Source organism: Lolium perenne, chromosome 7 (genome assembly GCF_019359855.2).
Source record: "Lolium perenne isolate Kyuss_39 chromosome 7, Kyuss_2.0, whole genome shotgun sequence".
NCBI classification, from domain to species: Eukaryota; Viridiplantae; Streptophyta; class Magnoliopsida; order Poales; family Poaceae; genus Lolium; species Lolium perenne.
Genome location: NC_067250.2, coordinates 16,050,208 through 16,070,542, shown reverse-complemented (window position 1 = coordinate 16,070,542; position 20,335 = coordinate 16,050,208). Strand labels below are relative to the sequence as shown.

At 45.2% G+C, this 20,335-nt stretch overlaps 2 protein-coding genes across 2 annotated transcripts; both read left to right on the top strand.

The window, feature by feature from the left end:
* The first annotated feature begins 256 nt into the window (after positions 1 to 256).
* Positions 257 to 10,715, top strand: LOC127313726 (uncharacterized). Its single transcript, XM_051344197.2, has 5 exons — positions 257 to 271; positions 5,863 to 6,012; positions 6,095 to 6,641; positions 8,110 to 8,181; positions 10,510 to 10,715. Exons 1-5 carry the CDS (start codon positions 257 to 259, stop codon positions 10,662 to 10,664), a joined length of 939 nt encoding a protein of 312 aa, XP_051200157.2. The 3' UTR covers positions 10,665 to 10,715.
* Positions 10,716 to 11,595: 880 nt separating this feature from the next.
* On the top strand, positions 11,596 to 16,520 carry LOC127311338 (palmitoyl-acyl carrier protein thioesterase, chloroplastic). Its single transcript, XM_051341753.2, has 7 exons — positions 11,596 to 11,858; positions 12,695 to 13,252; positions 13,359 to 13,492; positions 14,875 to 14,988; positions 15,094 to 15,283; positions 15,372 to 15,440; positions 15,680 to 16,520. Exons 2-7 carry the CDS (start codon positions 12,743 to 12,745, stop codon positions 15,944 to 15,946), a joined length of 1,284 nt encoding a protein of 427 aa, XP_051197713.1. The 5' UTR covers positions 11,596 to 11,858; positions 12,695 to 12,742; the 3' UTR covers positions 15,947 to 16,520.
* The last annotated feature ends 3,815 nt before the right edge of the window (positions 16,521 to 20,335 follow it).

The window sequence follows — 20,335 nt, the reverse complement described above, 5'->3', positions numbered from 1 at the left end:
TACCTTTAGCAGAGTTTTCATACAACAATAGTTACCAAAGCAGCATCAAGATGGCACCATTTGAAGCTCTGTATGGAAGGAAATGAGATCACCAATATGTTGGTATGAAGCCGAGCAAGCAAAGAGTTCAACCCCGATTATGTCAAGGAAAAACAACAAATCATTGACATTATCGAGACAGGCTCAAGATAGCCCGTAGTCGGCAAAAGAGTTATGCCGATCGAAGAGAAGGACATCGGACCCACAAGAAGGAGACATGGTGTATCTTAAGGTAAGCCCGGTGAAAGGACTCGAGAGGTTTGGAGTAAAAGGGAAACTCACCCTAGATATATAGGACCTTTCAAGATACTGAGTCAGAATCGAGGTTTAGCCTTTGAGTTGGATCTACCGGGAAGGTTAGCTCAAGTCCATAATGTATTCCATGTGTCACAACTTCGGAAATGTTTGAAGACCCCAGATGAACCAATATCACATGAGGAGCTCGAGTTACAACCAGACTTGACATACATCGAGAAGCCAGCCAAGATTCTCGAGGAAAGCTGGAAACAACTCAGAAATAAGGCGATCAAGTATTGCAAGATACAATGGAAGCACCACCCCGAGAGGGAAGCCACACGGGAAAAAGAGGAAGACCTGAGGAAAACATACCCCGAGCTGCTCGTATTACAACCACAACTTCGGGACGAAGTTTTCTTTAAGGGGGAAAGGTCTGTAATGTCCCAGGTTTAGAGACGATCGAGGGGTAGATTTTAGAAAGGGATGTGCATTGCATAGTAATTCTGGGGAAATTTCGCGCTTTTAAACAAAAACTGCATCGAAGGGGGACAAGTTTCTCTCTCGACACCTTACAGGGTTAGGGTTTCGAGAGTGCGACAAACTTGCTTCTCACTTCACTAGTTAGGGTTTTGAGATGAGAGAGGAGAGTTTGCTTGATTGAATTCCAAATGATATGACATGGTTGAATTCAAACCAAGGTTGAATTTGAATTTCAAATTCAAACATTAAATAATTACTTTAAATAATTCAAATGAGGAAATTCATTAAGAATATAATCAATAATAATCAAGATAAACAATAATATTAAAGTCAAGCTCATTAGAGAAAACTTTGAGCTTTATTGATCATCACACACATTACAATGTCATTACAATATTTATAAGTGAAATAAAAGAATATTACAACACATTACATAAATGGGCAGAATAGCAAAATAAAGAAAAATTACAAGATTAATGATTCTAAACTAAGTTCTACAAGATCATCTTCATTTGATCTTGAACTTGATGAATTCCAAGCCCATTTTGAGCCATTGTTGATCCCTGCACAAAAACACAACAAAGAGAAATTATGCCAAGTGGCAAAGCCACTTGGCAAGTTAGAAAATCAAATGGAAAGGTAAAATGAGCAGATAAGCTCAATGTGGCCGAGCTGATCCAGGCCAAAGCCAGATGCACAGGATCTGGTTCACACAGGCACACAAGCAGCACACACATCAGGTGTGCATGCTCAACACACAGGCACTGCCTGTGCATGTGACACAACACACACACAGCATCAGTGAGTCACCAAAGTGACCAGAGCCAAGCTGTCGACCAGGGAGAGTACAGCAGCAACATATATAACCTTTTCAGTGCTCAAACCCTAGTCAATTGCTCATCCATCGACAGCAGCAGTGGTAAGAACACCAAGAACAGCCAAGAACACCAAGAACAGATGAACAGCTAGAGCTGTCTCATCTATTCACAATCACCAGAAAATAAACCAAGATCTCAAGCTTGCTAGGAGGAGAAGGGCAAGCAAACAAAGCATCACGAAGCAATCCTCTACAACAACAATTAAATCTAGGAGCTGGAGTGAGGTATACCACACAAAAGCCTGAGCAAGATCATATCTTGCTCATAATTAAGCATACAAAGCATCACTGGAGCACAGAAAGGGTAGATTACCCTGTGTGTGTCATCATTTGGCTACCAAGCCATTTGGTGCAAGCACAGATGGGTAAGACCAATAGGTTAACATCCTTTGGGAACAACAGTTATGCAAATCCATGCATAACTAGAGGAATCCAGCTAAGAGTGAAACCATAGTTAGCCTAAAACCCTCACTAAGCACCTACAGCTAGCTAGGCCATCAGACTATAGACAATTACCTGTCTATATTCTTTGTCAACATCAAAGGACCACTGGAAGTCCAATACTGGATCAAGCCAGTGAGCAATTGTTCCATTCCAGCAAGCAAACCCAACCATTGCAAGTCACAGAGAGGCAGGAGCAACCATTTCTAGCAGATTAAGCCTGCTAGGGTCACATCAGCTACCTAGCCACTTCAACAGATCACCAAAGCATCACATCATCACCCACCAGGGTTCAGGATGAGCTAGGGTACCCAACCAGTGGTTGGCATCCCTTTAGCCTCATTATTCCATCCATGAGATCATCACTGCAGAGCAGTTCACATCATTTATCTACTTAATGAATCAAAGCTCCACAGATAAATGAAACAGAGAAGTAAGCTATGCACCAGGCCATGCAGATGATCCAATGGATCATTGCAGATAGTAGCAGGGGCTTGAGCAAACACAAGCCACTGTGTTACACTGACATCGTGAGAGCATCAGCCTAGACACAAGGATGAAACAGCAGCCATTCACCAAGCTAAATCGATGATCATAAGATCATCAGGACTTGATCAAGCATGCTAGAATCCATTCCAAGCAATTAACACATGAACAGATAATTAAATAATCGAACAATTGCATCACGTAAAGGAGCATCGGGCTTTATAATTGTATCCGTAAGCACATCAAAGGCTTGATGAACCAAAGGATCACAACATATAAGAAAGGTACATATCAATTCATCATCGAATCACACTGCTAAGCCAACAGTAATATTCAATTGAGCATGATCATGAATCTGAACAAAATGAACTAGCCAGAGGCACTGGTACTTGCAAGTATGCAAGGATTAACCACCACAATCAAGCCAGGGACAAGATTAAGCACACACAGTATGCCTTAGGGACAGTATAAAAATGAATAGGAGCATGCCAGTAAGCCATGAGCATCACTGGATGCTCATGAGCAACCACAGGAGGATCACAGCTAAAGATTACAATAAACAGAGATAGCTAGGAAGCATAGTGAGCAATTGAGCAAGAACAGCACAGCACTGCAAGCTAAGATCTATGGCGGCAGCAGCAAGTCAAGCACAGCAGAGCACCAACATAAGTAGGCCAGCACCTCCACAAGGAGGGAAGCCATGGCCAGGGATACTGGAGGAAGAAGAAGAGAGACACAGGTGAAAGGGGGCGGCGGAACACCTACCTTGGTCGAGCAGATAGACGCGGCCATGGCGACCATGGCGGCACATGCCAGAGAGCGGCGGCGCCAAGCCAAGCCTGGCCATGGCAACACCACGGCACCGCCAGCACCACGGCGGCGATGCCAGGGCGGAGTCCAAGCACCAGGAGCGCCAGGAGCGGCGGGATCGAGCGGATCCCGTAACCCTAGCACCAGACGGGGACGAGACCGAGAGCAGCAGGTCGTCCGCGTCAGATCGACGCGGATAGGAATGACCGCCGTCGTGTGGCGCGTTGATTACGCACCACGGCGGGGGCCAAGTCCGGCGAACCTCGCCGGAATCGAGCGGCGACGGCGGAGGCGACGCAGTCGCCGCGAGATTAGGGTTAGGGTTCGAGCGCGCGTGCGGAGAAGAGAGAGGAGTGGGGCTGGTCGAGCCGGACCGAGCCGGTCGGTCCGACCTAACCCACTGGGTTGCACCGACAGGTGGGCCCAGGGGTGTTTTTGTCTTTTCACAAACAAATAAAAATGCTGAAACTTTGAATAATAATAGAAAATTGATAAAAGCTCTAAAAAAAAATAATTAAAAATATGAAAATAGATCAGCATAAAATTCTCTATAATAATAAAATACAAAAGAGAGTTTTTGAAGACAATTAAAAATAAGTCTTTACTTGAGGATTTAAATAATCATTTAAATCACACATAAAATTTTTCAATAATAAAATAAGTCCATTAATGAAATGGGACTTCAAAAACACCTTGACAAAATTTCAAGGTTGTATTTTACTTTAATTCATGTACCCCCAAATTGTTCTTAGTATTAACCTCTTACATGAAATATTAACGACATCGGAAGGGGGGAACAAACCCTAAAAATGGAATCATGCATAATTGCTTCTTTAACCATTGCCCTTATCGGACAATGATGCTATTTTTCAGAACAAGAGGACAAGGGTCAGTCCATACCTACCAACTGCAGAACTTTGCAGTGTTCAGGCAAGTTCATCACTTGCTCATGTCATTTGAGTATTTCTATCAAATTACTTGCAAAGTATTATGGTTATCACTATTGCATAAAAATCAAAACCACTACTTTCATAACTATGAATATGACTATGTGGTGGGCAATGGAACCATGGATTGTGTTGATATGGTGGAGGTTCCATTGCAAGGGTTTATATCCATCTAGGATTAAACAACAAATGTCGCCAGTGATTCTTGTGCCGTAATACCCGTGTTAACCATAAGATCTGGAGTGGGACGGAGTAGTCAAAAGTGTTTCCACCTCTCGTACATCAACGGATGCGCTTACCGTAGACACTTGACCCAGGTTGGGCAAGCGGTGGGGTGGGGATCCCATTCTAATTCCCCACGGTAAGTGGTCTATGATGGGTTGCAGCTACCGGCGAAGGAGTTTGGTTAACGAGTCCCAAACTGTTGTCGTGGTCGGGGTCCACCCTGAAATTACGGGAATAATGGGACCGACGTGGACCCAGGGTCGGCGCATGCAACAAAGGGTGGGTGTTCGAGGTAGCGGAGGAACATGATTGGCTAGACCTTATACCGGGCCTCACACCAAAGGAAGTGTGGACGGAAAGCTGCCGGTTGGCACCAAGGTTAAGATCTCTTATGGGTAAAGCAACACACCTCTGCAGAGTGTAAGAATCGTGACTGTCACTCCCTGTTCCGGGATTGAGGAATTGCGAACGCGGCCGGAAAGGAGCTCCATGAAGTTCTAGTAAACCGGTGAAGGCTGACGGACATAGCTCTTTGAAATAAAAGCAATCTATTGAAGAAATGTTTATCAAAACTTGCATTGGTATTAGACTTTCTGGTCTAATATCGTAGCTAGTGCATTAAACACCTCTTATCTATAATGAACTTGTTGAGTACGCTCGTACTCATACCACTCTTAAACCCCATGCTTAGATTGTCTGAACCGTCTGGAGGAGGAGGACTACGACAGCAATGATGGAGCCGAGATCATCGGCTACGAGGAACCAGACCTCTCAGGAGGTGTTGAAGGCGTAGACTACATCATAGTCTACGGATCCGGGGAGGCTTCCGGAGGAGAACAAGCCTAAGGATATCAGGAGGAGTAGTAGTAGCCGAGCAGCACAAACTCTTACTACAGAGCTGCTCGATTAAATAAATGTTTAGTTTAATGAGACAATGGTATTGTAAGTTAAGTTGGTTTCACCTCGAACCCAGGAGTTATCCTCTTAGGACCCAAGAGGAGCTCCGAGACGACTTGTGTATGATGATTGTAATAATATGTGAATGAGTTATGGACCTTGCTATGTTCTGTTGTACTACTCTGAGGGATGTAATATTTGCGGAATGGTACTTCGCGAATGTTATATCAACGACTGGCATACTACAACATGCAGTGGTATGCAGGGTCACCACAGCCACCCTATGGCATATGCCGTGACGATACCACGACAAAAAGGGTCAAGGAGCTGGTGGAATATCCCTCCATCAACCTCAAAAAAGATGGTGTGGTGATATATTTTGTTAACTGGGAAGGTGAAGCAGAACCTTTTGAGGAATTTCAGGAGGTGTGGGTCAGGATTACTGGCATTCCTGCTAAGTGGCTCACTTGGAAGACTATTTGCCAGGTGTCCACTGCTCTTGGAGTCCTTGTTAATATTGACTGGCATGGCATCTTCAGAAGCTTCTACAAAGAAGTTAGAGTCAAAGTCTCTGTGAGGGACAAGTCCAAGATCCCTGCCAATAAGCTCTTTGAGATGGAACAATGCTTTTTTCCTGATTAACTTCCTGGTGGAGAATGAGGGTGAGCCTATTGATCTAGATGATGATGATGGTGAGGATCCTGGTCATACTTATGAAGAAGGCAAGCTTGAGGATGATGCTGATATTGGGGATGACTTCAGGGCTCTGGACAAGAATAAAACTGGGGGGAGTAATAGCAAAATGGAGACTGATCCTTCCATTCCTAGTGGAAATTCTGGTCCTAGGGCTGCTCAAATGAGCCTGGAGACAAGTGTCCAAGCTAAGGTGTTTGGCAAGGAGGCACACATCCCTAATGAAAGTGTCTTGGTGGTGAGAAGAGCTGAGGATAATATTGGAAAGAATCTGATTCAGCAGTTTGATGATGAGAGTGATGATGATGTGGAAGATATCAATGTTGGGATGGAGGTCATAGTGAGCAGCAAGCCTGACCTTCCTGTGCCTCCAATGGCTTGGAAGGAGAAGAAGCAGTGGGGTCCTGTTCAAGCAACCAGGATGAGTTCAAGAATCCCTAGGGATGGCAAGAGTGTGACTGAAAAAGCTCAAGACCTCAAGAAGGAGAAAAATTTGGAGATTCCCAAAGGTAATAAGACTCTTGGGTTTTCCAATTCTTTTGCTGCACTTGATAATCATCTTTTATTAGCTAGAGCAAATAATGCTGGCATTAGCCTAGGGGTTAAAAACAAAAATGTTGATAGTGTAATTGACAAAATAAAAGAAGGTGGAATTAAGAGACTTGAAGATTTCCACCTCTCTAACCCTGCTTCTTTTCTTCCCAAGGACATTAGTCTCTCTATGGAAGAACTTAGAGCAGGTTTGGAGGATGAGAATGAGATGTTAGATGAACAGGATGATCACCTTAGTGATGTGCCTGATGAGAATGAACCTTGGACTTTAGTCCATAGTAGGAAAAGAGGTAGGAAAAGGTTGATCTTTAAAAATGGTAGTAGCCCTAATTTGGAATTCTAGAGGTCTAAATAGACCTGATAAAATTACTAGAGTGCATGATCTCATTAGAGAAGTATGCCCTGATATTATTTGCTTCTCTGAATCTAAAAAAGAGGAGTTCACTAGTTTACAATTGTTGCAACTTGATCCAGGAGGTAGATTCTCTTGGAACTGGCTACCAGCTGTTAAGACAGCTGGTGGGATCCTTGTTGGCATTAGCCATGACATGTTTGATATTATTAGATGGGATATTTTAACATACTGTATCTCTGTTCAGATTAAGGCAAAAAAAGATAATGTGGTGTGGAGAGTCATTGCTGTGTATGGTTCTGCCTATGAGGAGCACAAATTAGATTTTATTAATGAGTTACACAATGTCTTTGCTAGCTGGAGTGGCCCTACTTTAGTTGGTGGTGACTTCAATCTCATTAGAGAAAAATGTGACAAAAATACTGGCAACATTAACCAACATTGGGCTAATCTGTTCAATGATTGGATTAATAAGTTCAGTCTTATGGAGCTGAAAAACCCTAGTCGACAATACTCTTGGGCCAATAATCAGGACAACCTGGTTATGGCTTTATTGGATAGAGTGTTTGTCTCTACTTGCTGGGATGCTTTGTTCCCTGCTAGTAGTCTTACTTCTAAACCTAGGGTTGGCAGTGATCATACCCCCTTGATTGTGGACACTGGTGCTTTAAAGAACCCCCACAATAAGCAGTTTAGATTTGAAAAATGGTGGCTCAAAGTTGATGGTTTTGATCAGGTTGTGGCCAAGTTTTGGCAGAGTCCTTGTCATCTCAAGAATTCTCTTGATAGATGGCAGTTTAAGATGAGGAAAACTAGGATGGGGTTGAAAGGATGGTCAGCTAATATTGAATCTGCACAAAGAAAATGCAAACAAAGTTTGATTGCTGAGTATGATTTACTTGATATCCATTCTGAAACCCAAAATTTATCACCTGTTTCCAAAAAAAGGATGAAAGATATTTCTGTTGAATTGACTAATATTTGGGGTAATGAGGAGATAAAAGCTAGACAAAGATCTAGAGAAAGATACATTTTAGAGGGTGATCGTAATACTGCTTATTTTCATGCTGTAGCAAACCAGAGGAGGAGAAAGAAACAGATTTGTAAACTGCAGGGTGAAGATGGGATGGTTGAGGATAATAAAGGTATGTTAGATATTGCTGTTTCTTATTATAAGACCCTATTCTGTAAAGAAACTTGCCTGGATGTTGATTTATTAGATGACTTTTGGGATCCTGAGGATATGGTGTCCCAAGAACATAATGCTATGCTTAATGCTGATTTCTCTGAGAAAGAGGTTAAGGATGCCATCTTTGGCTCTTATGCTGAAGGTGCTCCTGGACCTGATGGTTTCGCTTTTCTTTTTTATCAACACTTCTGGGAGCTCATTAGAGCTGATTTCATGGCAATGGTTAAGGACTGGAATGAGGGAAAGTTGGATCTGTATAGATTAAATTTCTCCCTTTTAACTTTAATTCCGAAGGAGGCTGATGCTGTAACTATACAGAAATTCAGACCTATTGCCTTGACTAATTGCAGTTTTAAGATTTTCTCCAAGTGTGCTACGAATAGGCTAGGTTTGGTTAGTGAGGATCTTATTTCTCCTAACCAAACAGCTTTTATCAAAGGTAGATATATTTTGGAAAGTGTGGTTTCTGCACATGAGGTCATTCATGATGTAGTGCATAAGGGGCTCTCTGGCCTAATTTTCAAATTAGATTATGAGAAAGCCTATGATAGGGTTGATAGAGATTTCCTTTTAAGGGTTATGAGAATGAGGGGCTTTAGCCCTAGATGGATGTCTATTATTGAGGGCTTATTGTTTAAAGGTTCTGTTGGTGTCAGGATTAATGACTCTAATAGTCAATTCTTCCTGACTAGTAGAGGTGTGAGGCAAGGGGACCCTATTTCTCCCATCCTCTTTAATTTTATGGCTGATGTGTTCACTAAAGTGCTGTGCAAAGCTGCTGGTGATTGCCAGATTGCTGGGCTCATGCAAAATTTGGGAGGGGGTGGGATAATTAGCATGCAATATGCTGATGATACTCTCCTCTTCTTAGAAAATAAGCTGCAGACTGCCATAAATTTGAAATGGATTCTTGCTTGTTTTGATCATATGTCTGGCATGAGAATTAATTTTCATAAGTGTGATCTTGTACCTATGAATGTGGATGATGATGATGCTCAACTTATTGCCCAATCCCTAAGTTGTAAGCTAGGGAACTTTCCTATGAATTATCTTGGAGTTCCTCTTCATCATAGCAAACTTAGAAAGGAAGATATCCAACCTGTTGTGGATAAGATTCTCAATAGAGCTGGGGGCTGGAGAGGAAAACTTCTTAGCCATGCTGCTAAGCTTGAGCTGGTTAAAAGTGTGCTGGCTAGCATTCCTCTCTACCTCCTTAGTGTTATTAAATTCCCAAAATGGGCTATTACTCTTATTAATTCCCAGATGGCTCATTGCCTATGGGATAACTATGAGGGGCACCATAAGTACCATCTAGCCAACTGGGGCTTGGTGACTAGGAAAAAGGAGTTTGGTGGGTTGGGCATTCCTGACTTGGCAGAGATGAATTTGTGCCTTTTAGCCTCTTGGATTAAAAGGTATCACTTAAGTGAGGATAAACTGTGGAAGCAAATAGTTGAGAATAAGTACAACTTGGACAATCCTAACCTTTTCTCTTGCAATCTGAATGGTGCCTCTCCCTTTTGGAAAGGGGTTATGTGGGCTGGCAGAGCTGCTAAAATGGGGTACCAATGGAAGGTTGGGAATGGTAGAAGTATAAAGTTTTGGGAAGATCACTGGTTTGGCTCTTGTTCTTTGGCCATTCAGTACTGGGAGCTTTACTTCCTAGTCAATGAGCAGAATAGGTCTATTGCTGACCTCTGGGATGGGTCTTCTCTGAAAGTAACTTTTAGGAGATGTTTTGACCATAATCTGATGTTGCAATGGTTTGAGATTCAACAAATTGCCCAAACTATTTCTTTTGATGGTACTAAAGATAGTTTGATTTGGAATTGGGAAGCAAATGGCATTTACAGTGTTAAATCTATGTATGCTGTGATTAATTTTGGTGGCATTAAACCTGTTAATATTCATTGTGTTTGGAAGATCAAAATTCCTCCTAAAATCCATTTTTTTCCTTTGGTTACTGTTCCATAACAAATTGCTCACTAGAGATAATTTAGTTAAGAGACAAAGTGTTGATGATTTAACTTGTGTGTTCTGTAATGAGCTGGAGTCTTGCCAACACCTTTTCTTTGATTGTGTTGTGGCATCAGAACTCTGGAAGGAAGTTTGTTCTGTCTTGGAAATTGGGCTTGTCATTTCAAATATGCATGTCGTCTCCTCTCTCTGGGAGGACAAAAAGAAGAACAATCCTGTTAATATGATCTTTGCTGCTGTGTTGAGAACTATCTGGATTACCAGAAATGACATTGTTTTCAACCGTTCCCCATGGCTTGGCATGCAGGGATTGTGGCGCCACTTACTCTACAACGTTGCTCAGTGGAAGATTCTGTTGAAGGAGGAAGGAAGAGGGGTGCTGGCGGCGATGTTGAGCAAGATGGGGGGGGGGGGGGGGTAGCTCGGCTGCCGCCGCTGCTGTTGTGGCCGGAGCCTGGTTAACCCCACAAAAGAGAGCGAGAACGACGCTGGAGGTCTGTGACCTGAACTGCACAAGGGGGCTTGGTCCGATGTTGATCACTGCGGAGGACCTGAAGAGAACCTTGGAAGCTAATGAGTTGTTCCTGGTAGGTGACGGTGCAAGGTTCCAAGTCCTTGGTCAGCCTTGATGTTTTCTGTGCTGGTTGCGGTGCTTTTGGTTGTCTGTTTCTGTGAGTGGGTGTTTTGTAAGATATGTTAGTGGGTGGGCTTGGAACTGTTGCTCGTTTGCACAATGTCTGTGACTTTGGTGGCTTCAATATATTTGGAGCTGGGGCGTTGCCCTGTTTCTCTAAAAAAAAAGACAAGGTTCTCTTCAATCATGTGGGATTAGAAAACTCAATGAAGGGACCTGGATCAAACAGTGATTGACAACGTAAAAAAAATGATTAGTGGCATGAGGTTTGAGCACTAGAATTTTCTGTTTAAAGTAAAGGTGGTAATTATAACTTTAGAAGATTCGAGTCCTCTTAATGCGGACCGCGTCCACATCAAAAGATTCCAAGGATCCAAATCCTTGGTAAAATCATTCTTTGAAAAGAGTACTACACATCAAGGTCGTGGATGTATGAGTTTTGATTCATGGCGAGACGTTTGAATGAAGTACATTTTGCAGCCTCGCATCGCGTCGAGCTGTGGATGCGGCCCTGGAAGAAGCCTCGCTTTCTCAACCCACCATTCGGAGCTGGCTGGCGGAACACCGATTGGACACTCGCGCGCGCGGCGCAGGAACCATCGGACAGCTGCCACAAGGAAAAAGGTCACGAACCCAGGCCCACCTCCCCCAGGAATGGGGGCACGTCCGTCTTTTCGCACCGCACCGTATAAACATACGGCCTATACGCTGCGCCCGCGTATATATAAGCTAGTTTCCGAGTCTAACGGCTCTGCTTCCTTCGTCGTGGCCGCCGCGGAGAGAAGAGGAGAAAAAAAAAACTCAATCTCTCTCCCCCTTCCTCCTCTATCCGGCTCGTGGTGTGAGGTGGCGAGGGCAGCGCAGCGGGAGACCACACGAATCCGTCTCCACTCCCCCACCGACCGCCACCGCGCGCGCGATACCACCTCCCCGAGCGCGCCCCCACACGAGACGAGCGGAGCGCCGCCCCGGCGCCGCCGGCGGGCCCGTGGTTCCCCCAACCTGCAGCACCCACGCACGCGGTGAGTCCCCCTCCTAGGGCGATCTGCCGGCGGCTCGATTCATTCGGGGATTCCGGTAGGGGGTGTTTCAGGGGGCCCGCATTCTGGTTTCCGCGCGGCCTCGTCGGGGTTCCCTTAGCAGATCTGGCGAAGCGCGTCGCTGTTTTGCCCCCGCCCCATGGTGGTGGGGAATTTTTTTTCGCCTTTCGATGCGACAAACGCGGTTTTGGTGCTTGCCCCTGTTTCTGCGATAGGGTTCGTGCGGGCGACGTTGGATTCGGGTCCATGGGTAATGTAGTTTTTTTGTTTCTAGGTTTCTGGATTTTTGTTCTGTGTAGAATACACGTCCATAGGGCTAGAGCGGTGGAGGACTTCCCGTCGCAATGTGCCCATGTTCTTCTCCAAATTATTACGGTGACCCCGAATAGCGAGAATTTCTCGATGCATTCTGGGATTCTCTTTCCCGGCAGCGTCCTGGCCAGAAATTGGTGGCACGGGGGTGCTTGATCATCTCCACAATCTGGGGTCTTAACCCAGCCTCGAATATTGTTCATTGGAGGTTTGCGAATTCATTCATACAGGCCAAATTTTGAATCTGGTGGTGGTTCATGCTCCGAATTTATGTTTCTTAACTCCAATTCTTGAATGATCTGCACCTACCGTGGATCTGCAACTGAAACCTCAACTTCAGTTACGCGTTTTGTTTCACCGTTTTACCTTAAGGATTTTTACTTTCATTCATTGCATTCTGCGCCAAGGGGAGAGCCTATGGATGGAAAATATACAACACATGTACTACCTATTGTGAATATGCGTATATATCATGTTGCTCATCCTTTTATTGGTTCCACCTGCAGGTTTTGGAGCTTAATCTTGGATCCTGAGCCCAGAACCACAGCTGCGTCATGGCGGGCTCTGTTGCCGCCTCGGGGTTCTTCCCCAACCCAGGCTCGTCCCCGGCATCACTGGCCAGAGGTTCCAAGAGCGCGACCGGCGAATTACCTGAGACTCTGAGCGTTCGCGGGATCGTTGCGAAGCCCAACACGCCTCCCGCGGCCATGCAAGTGAAAGCTCGGGCTCAAGCGCTCCCCAAGGTTAACGGCAGCAGCAAGGTTAACCACAGGACGACTGACAAGGACGAGACGGTGCCTTACACCAATCCCAAGACGTTCTATAACCAGCTGCCGGACTGGAGCATGCTCCTTGCAGCTGTCACCACCATCTTCCTGGCTGCCGAGAAGCAGTGGACGATGCTTGATTGGAAGCCGAAAAGACCTGATATGCTTGTCGACACGTTTGGCTTTGGTAGAATCATCCAGGATGGGCTGGTGTTTAGGCAGAACTTCTTGATTAGATCCTACGAGATTGGCGCTGATCGTACAGCTTCTATAGAGACATTAATGAATCATATGCAGGTGAGACAATGGTAGAATGTAGTTTTAATTTCTCTTCCTTGCATGTTTGGTTTCATCATTAATCTGGTTAGTTTATATCAGGCTTACAAAATCTAAAATTTTGCAGGAAACGGCTCTTAATCATGTGAAGACTGCTGGTCTTCTTGGAGATGGTTTCGGGGCTACGCCGGAAATGAGTAAACGGAACTTGATTTGGGTCGTCAGCAAAATTCAACTTCTTGTAGAGCGATATCCCTCATGGTACTTTTCCGCAATCCATAATTGTTTATGTCGTTTTCCTGGCAAATCCCCTCTTTCTTCACTTCCAATCCAATTCATAACTGTAGCAACTATTGTGCATTCTTTATGGTGGTCTTTTTTTTACCAGACGGAAGGTGCTTTTTTGTCACATTTTTTGCCACTTAGAAGCCACACTTGATATTGTGTCTTGTTTAAGCGCATAATCTAGCGGTAATGAGCTTGTTTACATGAAGAATTGGTGTCTGTCAGCTCAATCATCAAGAGTTAATAACTAATTTGGCCTTACCTCATTGTATGACCTCAGTACTTTTTTACTGAACTGTTGTCAATGCTATTTCTTTTCCTATTTAAGAACTTAGCATGTAATAACATAACGTTCTATGGGTTGTGTAAGCCTTTGAGCTTGTTTACATGAAGAATCGGTGTCTGTCAGCTCAATCATCAAGAGTTCTTAACTAATTTGGCCTTAACTAATTCTATTACATGAGAAGTAACGCAAAACGTGTACCAAAGTTGAGTAGAAGTTCTATCCATTTAGAGAGATAATCCAACCGCTCAAATGGCGCTCTCTGCCTAGTACGAGCAACACAAAACGTTGGCACAACAGGTCTTAGTTTTGCCGAACTTCTTGGTCTTTATAACTTTGGTGGCTAAAAGAACGATGATCCATGGAATGATTCTACAGGTTAAGAAATTGTTATTATTTATGCTTAGGAAGAGCATGAAAAACTGTCAGCTGTGCATGCTTGGTTCTACTAGAATTTATAGTTACTGTTTACCTATCACTATCAGAATCACGTGCACTATCATCAGAAATCCTGCTCACAGAATAAGCTTTCATGTTTGGAACACCTTAAAATCAGTCGTTGAGCTCTACACCATAGATTTTATTTTTTTGAGGAATAGTTGTACTCCGTAGCATTTTTTTCCATGTTTGTGTCTACAGTGTGTGAGGTACATGAATCTACTTTGTTCTATAAGACCATGTATTAATGGCTCAAAGCTACTAAATTAAGGGCTGTCTGGCCCATGTGTCCATTGTTATTTGAATTAATAGAGGTCATACACCCTGGGAGATCAGAAAGTTGCCTCTATTGCTGGATTAAATGATTTGTTTGTATGCAACAAATGCTGTTGGCTCCAATGTAGAAGCTCCTGATCTAGATCCGTGGAACTGTTTGTAAATGAGACCTGTATTGATCTGACGCAACAGTGTTCTTTGATGCCAGCAACTATTGTTTGTTCAACTGATCAGAGGTCCAATTTTAGATTGGCTCTGGCCGAGGAAAAAAAAAATTCTGTGTGCAGTTTTTTTAGTTATGTTGTAGTACATTTCCTTGTAGGCTGGAAAATTTGTAATTTTTCACCTGCTATAATTCTAGGGAAGATATGGTTCAAGTCGACACATGGGTAGCTTCTGCTGGAAAAAATGGCATGCGGCGAGATTGGCATGTCCGAGACTACAATACAGGCCAAACAATCTTGAGAGCTACAAGGTTTGGTTTACATGTGGTTGCAATGCATTTCTCCTTTTTCCTTCATGCTGTGTGCAACATCTTTTTCATCCATTGATTGTGCTTTCCCTTGACCATTGTTTGCAGTGTTTGGGTTATGCTGAATAAGAACACTAGAAGACTTTCAAAAATGCCAGATGAAGTTAGAGGTGAAATAGGCCCACACTTCAACAATGACCGTTCCGCTATAACAGAGAAGCAGGGCGAAAAGTTGGCTAAACCAGGGGACAAAGTTAATGACCCTTCCACCAAACAGTTCGTAAGGAAGGGGCTTACTGTAAGTCGGTTAGATATTTTATTTACTCTTGCTCATTTTACTGATCCATCAACAATATTTTTGATGGGAACTCCTTCATTCTCAACAGCCTAAGTGGGGTGACCTGGATGTCAACCAGCATGTGAACAATGTGAAGTATATTGGGTGGATCCTTGAGGTAATTTCTTTTCCACATCTAATAGTGTTTAGTTGAAAAGTTATGGTTACTCTCCTGCTCAATGCATCAACTCTACACCATGAGCTGGTACATGCATACATTGTTCTGGAGCATCAGGTCTGGTGTTCTGTAAAGTATACTTTCCTGCCCAATATATTGAACTCTATTTGATTATTCTCATTCTAATATTCTAGAAGGAGTCACTTTAGATTCTTGAGCTTTATTTCTTCTTTTTTCAGAGTGCTCCAATTTCAATACTGGAAAAGCATGAGCTTGCAAGCATGACACTGGAATACAGGAAGGAGTGTGACCGTGATAGTGTGCTGCAGTCACTTACCAATGTCTCAGGTGAATGTGTGGATAGTAGCTCAGGCTCTGCCATCCAGTGCGACCATCTGCTTCAGCTGGAGTCTGGAGCTGATGTTGTGAAGGCACATACAAAGTGGCGACCAAAGCGAGCACATGGTGAAGGAAACATGGGGCTGTTCCCAGCTGAGAGTGCATAATTACTTGGGATGTCAGTACGGCAAGAATGGATTGTTATGGAGTATAAATTACAATCTTGCCTAGTAACACAGTACAAATGCTTTGATGAAGGAATTTTTCTGTGCCGGGGATAGGCCACCTGCATCCTGTGCTACACATGCCACATCACACATGGTGGCAGGTTTGGGAGGAGAATGGTCTGATTTGGAAGCCTTGGGAGGATGAGGAACTGCAGGCAACGAAAAGTGATGCGAAGTTGCGGTTATATGTGACAAGTGGGCGGCAGGTGTTGTGTGTTGTGATGCTGCTTTGATCGGTGAAAGAAGAATGGGGAAGCTGGATGTCCTTTTTGACCTGTGTGTGGCCGGAGTCAATGATTTGCAAAGATAAATAATTTGTACTAATTTAACCCAGCTGGACCTGGACGTGTGTGTGGAGGCGATCCCTTGTAACAGCCTGATTTGTACATCCCTATCTCTTGTTTGTTGAATCGCAGCTCTCCTGCGTTTCCCTGAAAACATGTGTGTTACTGCTGAGCTAACCCCCATGCTTCAGAATTCTCTGTCAAATGAACTATTGTGTCAAATGATTCAACTCTTTTTTTCCTGTTTTGACAAAAAATTGTCGCTTTTATCTTCTTGGTAGATCTGTAGACAGTTACTGGCACTGTCTGTAGAAAAACTGGTCCAGGTTTGTGTCTGGTTTGCAGCCTTTATAGGAAGAATCTATTCTCTTCTGGCGAAGTTATTGGAAGAATGTTGCTGACCTGGCGTTAGGTAGCGATGCTGATTTGTTCCAGATTTTTAGATGCTGTGTGGTATGTGTGTGCATGAAAGGTGGGAGTATTATTGTACTTTATAACATGCTGGTTCGACGTGAGATTTGTGTTTTGAGCACTTCTCCGGTATTGCAGAGAGTTGCTATTGCTGGTTTTGTGCCAGTTTAGTATACCAACTGGCACGATGGCAACATGGCGTGCTGCATCACACGTTTTGTGAGATGAGTTCACGCAGAATCAATCAGGTTGAGAGAGACAAGGGACTAGGGAGGGGAGCTGAGCTGGTATTAGGTTAGGTGCCGCCCCAAACCAACGAAGACAAGCGTGGAGGGCCCGTTTTGGAACATGAGAGCATATGCTCCCTCTATTTTGAAATACATCTTACATATATTTTGAATTTTAAAAAAATTGAAACCAAAAATTCGCATGTAAATCTTCTCGTGCTACACGCTTACAAAGTTGTTTCATAAAAAAATGATTTATCATGTGACGTGTGTAAAAAAGACAAAACTCAGTGCTAAAAATAATGTTTTTCACAAGATAAGTTTTCTCTTTTTTATATAGACCACAAAAAATATTGGTTTTTCGTGAAACTTGACGAACGAACATATATTATGAAGATGTACATGTAAAAAATTTGGTTAAATTTTTTCGACATTTTGAAATATGATTTTTTGGTAGAGGGTGCATACGCACCCGGGAGCCAAATTGAATTTGAGCATCTCCAGCCGCGTGTCCTAAAGTCTCTTTTTATCGGTATCCGGCGCTCCAAGTCTATCCCCGCTACACAGGGGACGCTCTGGGCACACCAGACACAACGAAAAGCGAGGCGAGAAGTGGCGGGACTGACGCGTCAGCGGCACGGAAGCCTAAAACCCCGTCGACTACCTTTGGTCAATCAACGTTAATGACGTCCAAGATTTCCCAGGCGACGCAGGGACGAGGTCTCGTCATGCATGGTCGCGTGGCCATCGCGCCAGCGTTTATTGCGTCTAACGCCCAGCTGCCGCTTCGCCTGCCGCCACTATACATTAAGAGCACCCCTGCTCCCTTCCCCAACCTGGCCGCTCCCGAATCTCCTCCTCCCTAGCCAATGTCATCGTCCTCCCGCAAGATCGCCGCGGCGAACGGCTTCGGCCGCGGCAGCCTCACCGTGGCGGAGGCGTGGGCGCTGTACCGCACGGGATATCCCGTCTCACCGGACATGCGCTTGCCAAGCAGCGGCGGGTGGAGGATGGCCGTCAACGGCATAGGCGTACTGCCGCCGCCATCGCCGGGCACGGAGCGCTGGAGGGACGCGATCAGGACCCGACGGTCTCGGGCCGATCCAACCTGGGCGGCCACCGGCAACAATGCCTGGTGGGTCACCTACTTCCAGGAGCAGCACGACGTCGAGATGAACAGCACCGCCGGCCTCGTCGGCCGGCGGAATAGCTGGAACAAGGACGGGCACGTCCTCTTCCGGGGCGTTCCGGGGCGCACCCTGGAGAACGTCATCCACGGCATCCAGAACGGCGCTCCAAGGTTGGAGACGCCGTCGTCACCACCACCATCTCCCGCAGCGCGCTGGCAGCCGAGGAGGACTCCTCGTTAGGGCCAGCGTGATCGACACCGTCCTCGTCGCACCACACCGCGCCCTACACCGTCCCCAAGCGCGAGATGAAGGAGGAGCCGGAGTTCGCGACACCGCCCGTCAATCTGAGGCGCGGCGGCAGCGGTAGCCGGCAGCAGCAAAGGCGCGGCGGCGGCGCCCTCCTCATCCCGAAGCCGAAGGTGAAGGAGGAGCAAGACGACGAGATGGCCGGGAAGGCGGCGCTGCTGGCGGAGTACGAGCGGCAGCAGGGTCTCATCGCCAGAAGCAACGACCTCGAGGACTGCCCTGGCTTGCGATCAGCGTGCTTGGCGTCGCTGAACAACAAGGACGCCTGGAGGGGCGACCTCGAGGAGGCGATCGCCATGTCCATCCGCGACACCTGGAAGCCGCTCGTGGACCTCACCGACGACGGCGAGGTTAGGCCAAGCGGCATGGTGAAGGACGAGCCCGTCGATGAGCTCGACGAGCGCGTCAAACAGGAGGTCATCACCGACGACATTTACAACTTTCACCAGTAGTACGACGCCTTTGGCCACCGCAAGTACTAGTACTAGATTAGGGTTTAGTTTAAATTTCATCAAATTTCGTTCGAATCTATGTAATATATAGCAAGTTTGAATGATTTCGTTTTAAATATCTGAAATTTTGTTTGCGAACGCGGCTGGGGAGCGACATCCCCGAAACGCGATACGAACAAACCACATCCCTCAAACGCTCGCCGGCGCCATCTGAGGAACGCTTTGGAGAACACGACTGGAGATGCTCTAACTTTAATGTGGCACAACACACCATTGTACGGTGGGGTTTTGTGGGGGTGAAGTAGCTGTGGATGGCGCTGCCCCAACATTGTCAGACATCTTGCAGTTACTCGACATTAATAAGAGCGTTAGAAATTCAACATAAGGCAGCTGTATAGCACAAAACGCTCGACTTCAATATAAGTGGAGCATATAACTTGGACACTCAATGTTATCCGATTTGGCCTGGAGAATACTGAGGCAGACCTGGAGACAAGCTGTCGAAACCGGCCGATAGTGAAGGTCGGTTGGATTAGTGACGTGCATGACAAGAAATACTTAGTGGAGATTAGTTTTAGTTGTATTCGGTAGGATCTCTATTAATGTAAATCTAGATTCGGAGCCGTTATAAGCTAGATCCTGGAAAACCTAGAGGTATGACACAACAATAGGACCTTGCCACTTTCATGGGATTTTCGAAACTAGGTAACTCGTGTATCTCCGTCCGGGTGACTCTTCGCCTGTGGCCTTCTCTTTCTCTCCCCTCAACGGAGTACCATCGAGCACCCAACGACAATGGTACCACACCAAAAAATATTTTTGTTTCCCTGTTTTATATGCAACAAATATCATATAGCATGGTGGTATATGCAACCCGTGTACATCGCCACGGATCGTAAGCATTTATCGTTACTGTTGTCGATGATCGTCGCGTTTATGGCGGCATGGGCACACTGCACGCACAACAGAGGGTATCATCATGATTCATGATTGAAGAAGAAGAATGAAGGGCGGCTCCGTCCAGCCTCGTACAGTACGTATGATCGGATCGGATCGGATCTGATCCACGCCATTCTTTTGCTCCCCGACCGATGGTAGCTGCGATGCTAGGCTGCCTCTGCAATGCAAGTCTGGTTGGTGTCTTGATATTGATACCTGTACAATGGGTTGTTGGTCTGGTCCTGGACGTCAGGGCGTGTGTCAGGCTATCAGTGTGCATAGTTCCCTGCAACCAAGCATCCACCGGCCCCCGGGACACCGGGGAATAGTGACAGAAACAAATGATCCACATGCACCAACGCTGGCACGCCCCAGGACACACTTTGGCCTGTCAAAATAGCAGACGCAGACGACCACAGCAACCCTCAACAATTGCTGGATCCTCCGATGCAGGAGCACCACCTGAATCCATGTTCTCCTTCCGGAAATTTAGGACATGACGTTGGTTCATAGCCAATTTGTTTTTCTTCTTTTTTTCGCGACAAATCCATCGATCTAGTATTCATAATCATCAACACTT

Excerpts from the sequence above, each read along its gene's own strand:
- LOC127313726 (XM_051344197.2), top strand. Across the intron at positions 6,013-6,094 it reads AAGTTAGAGTCAAAGTCTCT|AATGAGGGTGAGCCTATTGA; the intron begins GTGAGGGACAAG and ends TTCCTGGTGGAG. Across the intron at positions 6,642-8,109 it reads AAATTTGGAGATTCCCAAAG|CAAACCAGAGGAGGAGAAAG; the intron begins GTAATAAGACTC and ends TTCATGCTGTAG.
- LOC127311338 (XM_051341753.2), top strand. The coding sequence starts at position 12,743 with ATGGCGGGCTCTGTTGCCGCCTCGGGGTTCTTCCCCAACCCAGGCTCG. Across the intron at positions 13,253-13,358 it reads CATTAATGAATCATATGCAG|GAAACGGCTCTTAATCATGT; the intron begins GTGAGACAATGG and ends AAAATTTTGCAG. Across the intron at positions 15,284-15,371 it reads TCGTAAGGAAGGGGCTTACT|CCTAAGTGGGGTGACCTGGA; the intron begins GTAAGTCGGTTA and ends CATTCTCAACAG.